The following is a 13,813-nucleotide window of genomic DNA, read 5'->3' as shown; positions in this document are numbered from 1 at the left end:
AGATTCCTGTCCATGTAAGAGGAGTGTACAGCCCATAGGTTCGAATTTGTAAACGTCCCGCAGCCCCCCCCCCCCCTTGTGAAAATGAACGCCCCTTGTTTGTTGTTGATAATAAATATATTTGATCAACCTCATACCCAGGACATTTTTTGTATTTAAGGCGATTTTGTCTTCATACAAAAAACTTAAAAAGCCTTGGGACGAAGTTTGATTTCGATTTAAAGAAGCATCCCGTGAGTTTCAATTTCGGATGTCTACTGTCAGTTTTGGTTTCTTTCTTTCTTTACTTTTTTTTGCACCACGAAAAATACGTGTTGTTGTTTTTTTGGAGATCTTACGTGGTGTGGGCGATTTGGTTTTCTATTTATTTGCCTGTATAATAAGTATCTTCGGTGTCTGCTCAAATACTAATAAAAGTATTGTACAAATTAAAAGTATATTTTATCGAAACAGCTTTTGTTAAGATTTAATATAAATTGCGTGGGAGGCTTTTATTGCAGAAACACAGACCTGAAAGAATAGTAAATTCACCAAGTCAGCGATCATACCGAAATGTGGACTTACTTGATTGTTCTTGAATGTGCTGGCATATAAAATTATAGTATCTGTTATAAGCAATTTAAACATTAAGATATTGACCTAAGTTTGTTTTCTGTAAAATATAATACATGATCTTTATTGTACACTGATTTCCGGGAGGAAAGAAAAAATGTTTTAGTCAACCCGGTTCATATAAGATTGGTTATCCAAAATGTTTACTTTTGATTTTGTGCCAGAATACAGAAAGAACATAAAAACATGGCGGCAGTGAATGTGGATGAGGAAAGGGGAAATGAGAGCGTAAGATCATGGTTCTCAAGAATTCAAGATACTTTATCTTTAGCAGTCTCTTCCACTGCAAGAATTATAGTTGATAAAAAGGCTTTCGAAAAAGCAGGAAGATCGATTGAAAAGGTTTTACGACTATGTCAAAATCCAAGATTGAATTTGAATAATAGTCCACCTTTTATGCTTGATATTTTGCCAGAAACCCATTCTCATTTAAAACTTATACTTCAAAATTATGATGATAAATTACAGCAACTTAATGAATATGAATATTTTAAGATTTACTTGGAGAATCTTGATCACAAATGCAAGCAAGTTTTGAGGTTATTTAAAGAAAGTAAGGATAGAGTATTTGATGAGAGGGACAATTCCAGAAGGAAACTAACAAAGTTAAGCTTAATATTTAGCCATATGCTATCAGATTTAAAAGCAATTTTTCCACATGGCTGCTACATTGGCAATAATTTCAAAATAACAAAAGCTGATGCAGTTGAATTCTGGAACACATCTTTTGGATCGAGGTATAACCATTAATTTATCAAATTTAAAATGGCTGTTGTTTCTGCATTATTAGTATATTTTTGTTTCCCATCATAGTTTTTTCCTATACCATACATTTCAGCTCACAAAAATGATCACTTTGTTTTTGGATGAGGTTGTATAGCTATATATAATTGAAAGAGGGGATGTCAGTATTTTCAGGTGTTGCATAATCACGACGTATGATTTTCCTTGCACGATTATCGACCAATGTTAAACGTTCAGCTTGTGTTTTTGGCATGACAATTGATAATATACTACAATATACTGGTACAATGAGGGACTTGTATATTGCAGTGGCAGATTTAGTGTCGAGTTATGAATGACAAGTGTATTCTGCCTTGTTTTTATATCCTTTTTCCTATGTGGTATCGACTATTTTAATCGAAAGGTTACATTTTAAGCTTATTTTCACCATATCAAATAATCATAATAAAGGAGGATGTTACGACAATAATAATCAATCTTGTTTTTCACTTAAAGTACAACTATTTTAGCCAAAGATAATCTCACTATTTACCTAGTGAGATTATTTATTTTTCTTGTAAATCACGAAAGAAATTAAATTTTTTAGAGTGTGTAAAGGCGTGCGTGTACGAACAAACATGCTAAAATAAGAAGACTAAAGATTTTTTATAACTCGTTGCATGTATAGACAAAACACATTTCTTTCATGTGTATAGCAATAACATTCGCATACAAGTTTACAAAATCGGAGATACTTTAACAAATAAATTCATGTGTGAATTAAAGATGTTTGTGTGCAGGGGACTCTTATTAGAGAAAATACAGTATACCATGTATATGATGGTAGATGGAGAAGATAAAGTTATATGATAAATACATAATTTAGTTTTATCATTGGTAAAATCTTTCACAACGAAAATTTACTATTGTGAATACTGTATTGCCATCACAGCTGACACTGTTTCAAACGTTTTAGATGTATAAAATTAGTTGACTAAAAGGGCTGAAATGCGACTTTGGTGTTGTGTTGCGCTGATTAAGATATTTCATTTTTCAACTAAAAATAATGAAAGTTACCAATTTTCAACCTGTAAAACGACATGCACCCCCCCTCTTTACCTGACACACAATTTTTGTATTATTATATAGGAAGATGACTACTACGTAAAAATGGTATAGTTAATGAATTACATTACGTATAATCTATCTGCCATTATGAAAATTTATAGTAAGTAAATATACAAACTTCTCATAATGGAAGTAATACTGAAACCTAGATAAATTGTAATCTATGTCGAATTTGTTTTTTTTATGTTGAGCTGGTTTTCTCTATAGGATGTTATATAGGGAGATTTTTTCTCTGTTTTGAATCTATAGCAAAATCGATAGGTTAAAAACATTGAAAATAAAATATCTATATATTTTTAATTAGTTTTTTGCTATTAAATAATAGATCCTATTACAAACTTTTGCAGAACTTCTTACTTTTAAAAATAAGCTTCAAGCTACTCCATTCCATAACTTAATTGCTCCTGTTGATGAGTAGATGTAGGTTTTATTGAAATCTTGCTATCTTACTGTATTAGTTGTATAATCATAGACAGTCTTTGAAATGCTTTCTGTATTGTATTACTGTGTTACTAGTCGATAAAGCCCGTGGAAAAATCCACTAAAGCAGGATAAAAATTTTGATGTTAATGAGATATAAGAATTTAAAGATTTTGCTGACGTCAGCAATGGCCCCGTCAAAACCGATAAATTTTTTTTAGAAATTTGTATGCCTGTTGCCTCTATCGTATAGATCTTGAAACGCTGATCAAGAAAATGTATAGGATTATGTACTTTTGGCAAACGGTTGCAGAGATATTAGGGTTTAAAGGTTTTTTGATGACGTCATCAACCCACCCATTCCGAAACGGATTTGGGGACCCAGGTTTGGGAAACTTACCCAAATTGGTCCTAGGTGGTCCCTAGTTACCCACGCAGGAGATGACGTCAGTTATTTTCACCCGTTTCCAAGTTATTAAGCCTTAAATTTAAAAGTGCAATGCAATGGCTTCACTAATCTTAATATACTTTCCTTTGACGTCAATATTGCTTTAACGTCAAAGTTTGCTAATTTACAGAACAAATTTATAGGCGATGTTTTATAGACTTTATCAAAGAAATTTTATCCACTTTGCAAAAGTCACAGACAGAAGCTCCGTATTATTATAAGAGATACAAAGTCTTTTTATACATTAGTATTAGCCAGGAAAAAACATGTTAGCATGTTTTTTTAAATGTAGAATTGCTTGATTGGATGATGAGATTTAGTTTACTTGTGCAATCTGGTTTTTAATTAGATATTTATTACAAATGCATATTTAAATCAAGCAATCTTATCTTTCATAGCAAACTCATAAGTTTGAATTTTCTCTAAGCTTCTTTTGCATAGCAGTAAAATACACTGTGGATCTAAAACAGAAGCTGCAAAACATATTCTTTTTTGCTACGTTTTATAGCTATGATACTTGCTGTGTTTATTATTTATCTGTTGAACATTTCCTGTTCGTTTTTATGTTCCAGTCCAGGTCAATTTAGACAGTGGTTACCTATTTTTTGGGAAATCTAATTTGGGTGACCAAAATATAGAGACAGGTTTTTTTTGAGCGACTCTCTTTTCTAATGTAAACCAAGCACATGCCAGCAAAACAACAAGATAGCATATTTATAAAAATATTTTCAACAGTACTGGCACTGAAAAAAAATCTTGATTAGCCCCCTGCCTATACTTTCCAGAGATATTGTCTATTTTTTAAAACTACAAATTTTTAATTCCTAGAGCTTTGATCTTACAAAATAACTTTATTTCATCAAAGGGAAATCATTTCAAAAGGTTTTGACACATGGTTGTTAGGGAATTTTTGACAAGTTTTAAGCTTCTGATGATGTCACAGCAAAAGTGCTGACACAATCAATACTGTGCCAAGTTTGATTCCATATATGAAAAGCTATGCTCTCATCACCAATCAAGGTCTTAGTCCGCCAGGCATGAATAAAAAGATTTTTTTTTGCTGAGCAAATTTCTTGCGTTTCGTGCTGTGCTACTTGATTTCGTGTAAACAAACTACTTAAGTAGTACAGCTTTAAAGTATCACAAACTTTAAAATAAACGAATAGAACCTAAGAAAAATTTAATTGTGAAGCTGTACTTAAAAGCCAGGTTTGGGCAATCAAACTCATGGCGGCGACCATAGAAAGGTTTGAGTGAGTATCACTGTGTAACTGACGCTGATGCCATAATGACATTGATCTGGAAGAATCTTTTAATGATGACAACTTTATACATTCTTGCATTACATAGCTGTGAAAATTACTTTGTTGATAATGTTCATAGCTAGCTAGATCAATTTCCATGCTGGACTCATCATTTGAACACTGCTTAAAAAGCCTACACCCTGGAGGTGGTAGCTAGCTATATGTCTATGAAATATAAGTAGTTGCAGTATTTTAATTGTTTTTCTTTATAAAAAAGTTCTTTAAAGTCCTGTAAAGTAGTCATGCTGACATTCAGCTGTGCAAAAAGAATGTATAAGTTTGGATTTGGGAAAGAGAGAGCACCTGCATTTTTCCAAATGTCCATACTGCAACACAGTTACGCACTTACTCACTGAGTCCACTTGGAAATTCTCATTCTTTGTGTGTAGCTAGAAGTGCGTATTTGTGAACGAGCTCATAAACCTTTGTTGCTGCAAAGCTAAATGGACGTTTGTCATGGTGGGTGGGTGGCTTTGTGAAGAACACCAAGAGCAACTGTAGAGTTTGTGCAGAAAACTCTTGGTTATCATATAAAAGCTGCAAACGCAAATACGCACTTCTAGCTACACACAAAGAATAAGAATTTCCAAGTGGGAATTTGGGAAAGAGAGAGCACTTGCATTTTTCCAAACAATCAAACTGCAACACAGTTACGCACTTACTCACTGAGTCCCAAGCAAAAAATTAAGAGGCCTGGGACGCGCAAGCGGGTGTCATTTTGGCAAAAAAATTATGTTAACCAATTAACCTTTATAATATCTATGCATTGATAAAGTTTGAATGCACACTCCTTATCAGGTCTAAATTTAATAATGAAAGGAAATATCCAAATTTGCTATTACTGAAATATGACATCATAATTTATGCAGCATAATTAAATCTAAAATTCTTTAAATGTGAATATCTTGAGAACGAAAAGAGCTTTTTAAACAATTTAAAAAGACTTGTTAGTATAATATAAGTCCAACATCATTTTATACCTCGGGTTCCCTTTAACATGAACTGCTGCATATATTTAAAGATTTTGTTTTTGCAGATTTTATAGATTACGCCTTTAAATTTTTTAACCTATAAATTTAATTTAAAAATATTAAAGCTGCAGGTATAGACCTGCAGCTTTAATATTTTTAAAGTAATTGTTGGCCTGATTTTTTTTCTATATTTTTATGTTGTATGATATATACTTTTACATTTTTCATGCGTGTGTCTGAAAAAAGTGTTATTTGTCTTAAAATCTTTTTTTTTGATTGAGATTTTTTAATTCCTTTTTTAAATAAATATTAATAAAGTTTTATTTTAAATGCTTCACAGACTGCATTTTAAACATTTTGAAAGTATCGATTGTGTATGCAAAACAGTATAAATATAATCCAATTTATAGTGAGGTAGAATGTAGCAAGAAATTCAGCCGTGTATAAATTACTGTGGAAATAATTCTTTAAAAAACTTAACTGGAAATAATTCTTTAAAAAACTTAACTGGAATTATTTTGTTAGTTTTTCCGGATCCTAATAGTTATAGACTGTTTGCTGCTCTTGCAAAAATCCACTAGAAACAAAATCGAGTGTGCATGTAACTTCCAGATTTAAACCTAGCATAGAAGCTTGCAGAGGAAAAATGTGCACATGTGATCAGATAAAACGCACTGAGTATCCTTTCATTGTGCACTTCGCGTGTTGGTGCAACCTCGACCCCAGGGTTTATAAAAAGGGAACCAGCCCTGGGTTCAAAGTTGGTGTTGGGGCTAATCATCGCTTTGGAAAAAAAGGGGTGCATATGTATCATCTTTGAAAGAACAACTGTCGTATCATGGTAAACAAGGGCGGCAAGTAGTTGCTACTATATACTAGTATATTTGATAACCCCTAGATCAAATTAGGTTAAGTAGAGTTTAATAATCAGGGTGGCTCCACAAATTAAGAGTTTTTTCAGGAGAGGTATTAAATATGATGCACACATGCCACACTGCAAATTTCATAAAACATGCTATGTATAACAGGATAAATTCTACAGCTATATATTTACGCCTTTTGAAGTGTATTCTTTGACATGTTTTACTTTTTCAGTCGAACAATAGTGCCGTGGAAGCAATTTCGAGAACATCTCCAAACAGTTCATCCAATTGGATCTAACCTGGAAGCCATTGCCTTAAAGACCACTATTGACTTTGTTGTTAATGAGCACGTTTCCATATTCGAATTTGATGTCTTCACAAGACTCTTTGCACCGTGGTCGAACATCATACAAAATTGGAATTTACTGGCAGTCACCCATCCTGGCTATCTGGCATTTTTGACATATGACGAAGTAAAAGAAACCCTCACAAAGTATTTTCATAAGCCAGGCAGGTGGGTGTAAATTGCTCTCTATCCACTTTTTTCACAGGTCACAGACACTCTTTTGCTTGACAAACTAAGTATTTTATATAAATCATAAGTATTCTAACATTTATATGAGTCACAAATGTTTTTGTATTTTTTTATTTTTTTATTTAAATCTTTTTTCTGTTTACTGCGTCACCATGCATATGTAGTAATGTTTTACAAAATTTATTTCGTGTTAGTTTTTAGGAAATAAAGCATTTCCTTTGTGGTGATAAGTCAATGGTCACAACAGTCTTGTAAACGTCTTTTCTTTATATCTTTTTTTAGTTACATCTTTCGCTTGTCATGTACTCGCTTGGGTCAGTGGGCTATTGGGTATGTTACTGCAGAGGGGACAATATTGCAAACCATTCCGCAACACAAGACATTAATGCAAGCGTTGGTTGATGGGGCACGAGATGGATTGTAAGTTTGTTTGTTTAAGAAATTTTATAGGTTATGTACGACTTCAGAGAAAATCAGTGAATTTTATAGATTTTGTCTCAATGACGTGGAAAATCGCGGAATTTATTGGAAAATTGTGGGAAAAAAGGATATTTTGTTTCAGCGAAATTTTTTCTTAAAAAGTCTTTTTTTTTTGCTTAAATTTCTTCGAGGGCGAAAAATTCGAAAGGGACTCTCGCCCCCTAATTGTCCTTGATATTCTTACTTTTGTTTCCTATTTTAAGTGTGGTTACCTTATAAGAATTCACTATAAATAATACCTAAAAATACCCTTTCTTAAAAAAAGTATCGTACAATCCATACTCGGTTTTTTATTTCCAGTTACATATTCCCAAATGGACAGGACTTCAATCCAGACTTGCAACCTTTCTTAGTGGAATCGAAAGAACAGCATATCCAAGTTTCCGAAGAGCAGTACGAAATCTATGTCGAAATGGGATCAACCTTCCAACTGTGCAAGATCTGCGCTGAAAATGACAAAGACACGAAGATCGAGCCGTGTGGTCATTTAATGTGCCACTTATGTTTGGTACACTGGCAGGATACTGGCGGAACAGGTATGGAAGAAAATAATAATCTATCTTCTATTGTAATACCGATTCTATCCGTTTTATTGTGTATTTCGTCAACTGATTATCGCATTTATCAAATTATTATTTTATCGAGTTCTCTAAAAACATTAAATCAACATCGTAAAATCGATGAAACGAACTAAAAATTGTACCCTGGATGTTGGTGATTCTTAAATTAAGTGGTGTATGTATGATAAATAAAGAATTAGCTTCTTTTCAGAGGGGATGGGGCATATACTGGTATGCCCCATCCCCTCCCCCCTTATTTAAATATGTCGTCAGCATCCTTTATTTTGTTTTTCTGCCGAGAGTATGCTTCTTATATGCTTCTATTACTAGTCTACTACCAATAAGCTAAAAAAATTAACTCGATTCTCAAAAAAAATTGATTATAAAAAGTTCGTTACCTGTTTGACACTAAAAGTCAACAAGAATTAAGGATAAAAGCAATATATTTTAATTTTGTCTTTGCTCCACTCAAAAAAAGCGCATGTTTATTGACATGTCATTTATCAATGCGCCGTAAAGTTTAACGACATATTTGAAATAACAGTTTGAGGAGTTTGCTTGTAAAATGCTGTAACTTTTCATACACTTATCGCGTAGTGTAGTTAAACCTAACATTAGGTTTGCACTACACTACCAGGTTGTTTGTGAAAAAGACGAAGTTCTGTAGCATATATTGCATTTATTTTTTTAGGTTGTCCTTTTTGCCGTTCTGATATTAAGGGAATTGAGAATGTGATCGTCGATCCGTTTTCTCACAAATTAAAAGCTGAAAAAACAAAAAACGACACGTCGCCGGATAATCCTCCACGCGTCGGCAATAAAGCACCTTCGGCTCCCAATGAGACTTTGCCTCGCTCAATGCCAATTCATAATAATCGTGTCGAAGAGATCAATCACGCCGAAATGATTCAGCCACCTCATCAGATGCATCAACAATCACTGCCGCACCTCCCCGACCGAGGCAACCATCAACGACCACAAAGAAAACGCCCGGAATCACCGGCAGCCGGCCAATTTGAGGTAATTTTTGTTTTATTTTTCTTATATCTACCAAGTTTAGTAACCTTCCCTGAATTTTCGAAGTTTTAAAAAAGTATTGGATTGATACTTGTTGATCCTTTCTTAATTTGCCGTCAAAATAGACTGTGACGTTGTTACGATCAATCTTTTTGTAATCTGACATCACCTTAGCAACCTCCTTTTCATAACATTACGAAAGCAGGACGTTTATCTGTTATTGGATTTTAAAAAATACGAATTTAAAAAGCTTAAGAGAGGATTTCTAAAATGTAATGCGATTTTATAAGGCGTCGATAGAAAAGCTGCGGTACATCTGAGGTATCGAATCCAGGAAGGTTTATTAACAAAACGGGTTCACTGTCACTCTTGTAATGATAGTTTCACGGTTGGTTGGTTTTCTACGTATCGTATTGTTGTTTATCCAATCAATACCTTGCATTTAGTAGTTGCTTCGAAGTAATTCCATTGTAAAAGATAAATTATTCTTTATCTTTTCTTCCAGTTTTTGGAAATCCTAAGTTCTGAACATTCTAGATTAAAAATGGCCTTTAACTTCATTAACAGATCCTTATAGCTCCAGCCTTCATTCTCTTAGTTTTGAGGAAAACAAAAAAACATATTTCGATCTGCTCACGTATTTTAGCTAAGTATCTACTAAAAATAATTGATTACCATAATTCTTCTAACAAACATTTCCTTCTATACAATGACCACCTGTAATAAACGCCTCCATGATAATTAAAAAAATATTTTATAAACGCCCAGATTAATCACCCTCTTTTAGTAAACGCCCCTTTAAAGGGGCGTTAATTAGAACTACTTCTTGTGAGAAAGAGGCTTCTATGGTACCTATGTACGCAAAGTTTTCGTGAAGAAAATGCAGGTTGTGTTTTTATTCATTCAGGAACAACGACCACCGCCATTGCCACCGCGTCTTAATCAACCAAGAATGAAAGTGAACCAATATCCATCCCACTAACCATAACCTAATCTATCATTACTACGTAACTATATGCTAACTGTCTTCCAGTCACATCATTTCTTTTGTTCTTCAACAGGATGCAACCAATTGGGTTTCATCAAACATGACACGTGACACTAACGTAGATGACGCACAGCTTTTTTCCGCTACTGCACAAATTTCAAACGCTGACTTAACTGAACAAAACACCCCTCCCGTGATAGTAAGCCCGCCTCCTCTGCCTCATCGTCAGCCGAATTTCGAAAGTTGTTGGGACAGGCCGCAGCGGTCACCCCGCTCAAGTCCGCTTCATTCTCCGCAGTCATCACCTTTCCATTCTCCGAATGGTTCGCCTACCAACAGCCGCCGCAGAGTACCATCACCTGGTCTTGATGACGGTGCCGTACCACCGAGAATACCTCAGCCATACAAAGGAAATTCTTCTTTACTACGAGAACATGCAGTTAAAGCTAACAGCAGCGAGTTACTCTCGGAAGGTATCCACTCACGTTGTGGGTTGAATCATGCTGATACTAACAACGTTGGCTTTATACCGCCCATTCCAGCACGACAGCGAGATTCAGCTCCGGCGCTTCCAGAACGTAATCCATTTATGTGTCGCAGTTTGTCGCCGGCACCCGACAGATTTCAACCTGTTAGGAAGGATGGTAGCTTAAAAATGAAACGGACACCAATGAACTTTGATCCGGAGTGTAATTCTTCTTTAAAAAGGCGTACTCGTTCGGACGAGAACTTAGACCGCTCTTATGATAAAGAGGATTTCGAAGAAGTAGGAGAATTTTTCAATAGGTCTTGTAGCATGAGTCTAAAAAAAGTTGCCAACGAAAACACAAAACTATACGAGCCAATCTTTAACGCAGATCCTTTTTTGTTTCCGAAAAATCCACACGAACCTTCCTCAAGTGCGCACGCAATACCACCGGAACAAGAAGAGAAACCAATCTTTCAAAACTTTACTCGTAGTGACAGTGTAAGAAAGCTAGACCCCAGCCGACCGGTGCCTCTACCGCCGTCTGTGGAGAGCGAAGATCCATCCGTAGAGAACGACTTAGAGAGGCCAGATACGTTGTCACTAGACTTTGCTGTTGTAAAATCCGATAATGATTCTCCAACTCCAGTGTTGCCACCAAAAAAGAACCGGCAAGGAAAATCTTTGTCGTCTATGGAGAATGAAGGGACGGATAAAAAGAAGTTAATCCCAGAAAGTTTGTTACCAGTTAATTTGAAGGTGAACCAGGGTAATGTCTCTCCATTTGACGATGAATTTAATGCTGACGTGGCTTTCTGCTTTGCTACAACAAACAACGACGAATCGCAAAATCGAAAAGGTAATGAAGTGTATTATCCCTTGCCTAACAATATGGCTGCGTTATCGGAAGTATTGCCTGAATGCGAGGATTTTTACGACAGCAATGAAGACAACGCGATGCAAAACTACGACTCGCCTGTTCCGATTATCCATTCCCCTGTCGACCAAAATGCTCCGTCGCGGTCTGTACATAGTTCAAGTTCGGCCGATACACCTATGTCGGATCATGCTGCTGATCCATTCTCCGATCCATTTTTTACTACATCGACAGACGAGGGTGAAAATGCACCGCCCCCTATTCCACCACACGGTCGTAATATGCCAACCGCTGGGGTACACCGCCGAGGGATGAGTCCAGCTACTTCGGTGGATAACATTCCTGAATCGGAATCTCGTGTAAACAGTGCTGTTGACCCTCTAACTGGTGAAGTCATTGTGGCAGGTCCTGGTAGGTTTTTTGACGGCCGACAAACACGAAATGACGCGTCGAATCCAATGCAGTATTACGATGAAGACTTTCAAATTTTAATGGCTCAGGGTTACTCGAGAGAAGCGATCAAAAAAGCGTTGACGGTTGCCAACAACAACTTTTCTATTGCACGAAATATTTTGAAAGAGTTTACTCCAATCTCTAAGTAAATGTCAGTTTCGACAATTTCTGTTTTAGGATCTGGTAACTAAATTTGTATTTTACACGTTACACGATTTTCTAGTAAATGTTCGACCTCCTAGAGATCTTTAATTTGACAATTTTTAAGTCTTTTTCAAAATAAAATGTTTGTAGAGGTTAAATTTGAGTACCGGACTAAAAGCAAAGCATTATACACAAAGTGTTCGATCTGTCTGTTTTTCGTCGTTATTGTCGGTGTTTATCTCCATCATATTTGCATTATTGTATATACACACCTCCATTATATTTTGATATACTATTTTACGTTTATAGTTTTTAGATTACTAGCTTCCGCATTATTCAGCGTTCAGTTTTTGAAACAATCTTCATGTTGTCATGTCTGAGTAGAAAATTGTAAAAATTTGAAATTTTACTCAATACGCCTTAGTTACCCAACACGCCTTAGTTGCCCAACACGCCTTAGTAACCCAAGTAACTATTAATTTGTTTTTAGTTTTTTTTCTGAGTAAATAGAATTATTTTCTTTTCCCTCAAAAAAAACCAGTCAGCGCATATACCTATTTTTGTATAGTTATTTTTTTGTTATATAATTAGATAAGGTCAATTTTGCAACTTTGTTCCCAGACCGGCTTGTTAGTATTAAATAAATTTGGGATCAAAGTTGCTTGTCAGTAATGTATTATAAATTGAAAAAAACTTTGAACGATTTATTTTTGGGTCAGCTCCTACACATCAAATAAATTTGTAATTTTTTGAAATGGTCACCAAGAGACTTATAATAAAGTAGAAAATCTGGTCTTTTTTATTCGTTTGCCGGTTTTTAGCGTAATTAAGTAAGTCTTAAACATTTTACAGCGAAAAAAACCGAAACTTACCAAGCTTCTTCTTTTACTTAATGGTATGTGTTAAGATCGTCGGATCGCGAAAATTAATCTGCGTCAAAATTTTTAAAGCACCCATTTGCGAAAATAAATCCAGTAGGATTTTTCTCTCTTTTTTGCCTCTTCGCTAAAATAAGTTTTTCAACTTCACCTTTTTCTTCCATTGCTGTGACGATGTTATGTTTTAGAAATTAACAAGGCAATATTGCTCCTCGAATCGACAAATAACAAAATGGTGTATACTGAGTTAAATATTTTTTCTTAAAAATGTTTAAGATACTACTACAAACATGTTTTTCTACTCTAAAATAATGATGTTTTCCTCTTTTTTTTCGTCAAGAAACATTGTCCATTAATTTGGGCTACGTTTTCTTCTATTTTTTTTTTTGGTTACTGTGACACTCTTTGGGTAATTTCTTTTTTGTGTGTACAGACTTTTTTGTCACTGAAATTCCTTCGAATTACGAACACCAATCCACGCGAATTTTTTCAAAGTACCCTTTCGCGAAAATGAATACAAAAAACGCGAATTTACCGGATTTAAAGTACTTTCTGAAATTGTGTATGCTCTTACAACTTGGTATATTAAAACCTTGTCTCAAGGGCTTATTCCCAATATCAAAAAGTGAAAAAACCCTGGGGACGAGGTTGGGTAAATTGCACATTTTATCAGGAAAAATTACCATGAAAATCTTGCACCTGAAAAACCTTTGAATTAGAAAGTTGTTATTATACACGAAAATTTGTACGAACACAGATGCGCACGTTGACGAAATTGATCTGCGCGAAATAACTCGATCCAGGTTTTTTCTTAATTTTGCAAAAAGAAAATTCCGTAAATCAGGTCTTTTCAAATTATTTTGCGAAATGAAGGATTTCACCTTTCTATATACACCTTGTTCTTATGTTCTTTTTTTCAGTCCTATCCTATATCTCACTCAGAAAA

The 13,813-nt window shown here is 34.8% G+C and overlaps 1 protein-coding gene across 1 annotated transcript; it reads left to right on the top strand.

Annotated features, from left to right (window-relative positions):
* The first annotated feature begins 655 nt into the window (after positions 1-655).
* LOC130636380 (E3 ubiquitin-protein ligase CBL-like) lies at positions 656-12,777 on the top strand. The gene is made up of 6 exons (XM_057446078.1): positions 656-1,349; positions 6,702-6,983; positions 7,287-7,424; positions 7,785-8,020; positions 8,736-9,064; positions 10,123-12,777. The coding sequence occupies exons 1-6, from the start codon at positions 799-801 to the stop codon at positions 11,992-11,994; spliced, it is 3,408 nt and encodes a 1,135-aa protein (XP_057302061.1). The 5' UTR covers positions 656-798; the 3' UTR covers positions 11,995-12,777.
* Positions 12,778-13,813: the final 1,036 nt, after the last annotated feature.

Source organism: Hydractinia symbiolongicarpus, chromosome 3 (genome assembly GCF_029227915.1).
Source record: "Hydractinia symbiolongicarpus strain clone_291-10 chromosome 3, HSymV2.1, whole genome shotgun sequence".
Classification (NCBI taxonomy): Eukaryota; Metazoa; Cnidaria; class Hydrozoa; order Anthoathecata; family Hydractiniidae; genus Hydractinia; species Hydractinia symbiolongicarpus.
Note: the sequence above shows the minus strand (reverse complement) of the source record. Positions and strands in the feature narration are given on the sequence as shown.

Bases quoted from the DNA above. Each gene is read 5' to 3' on its own strand.
- LOC130636380 (XM_057446078.1), top strand. From the start codon at position 799: ATGGCGGCAGTGAATGTGGATGAGGAAAGGGGAAATGAGAGCGTAAGA. The intron at 6,984-7,286 runs GTGGGTGTAAAT...ATCTTTTTTTAG, and splicing joins TATTTTCATAAGCCAGGCAG to TTACATCTTTCGCTTGTCAT. The intron at 9,065-10,122 runs GTAATTTTTGTT...GTTCTTCAACAG, and splicing joins CGGCAGCCGGCCAATTTGAG to GATGCAACCAATTGGGTTTC.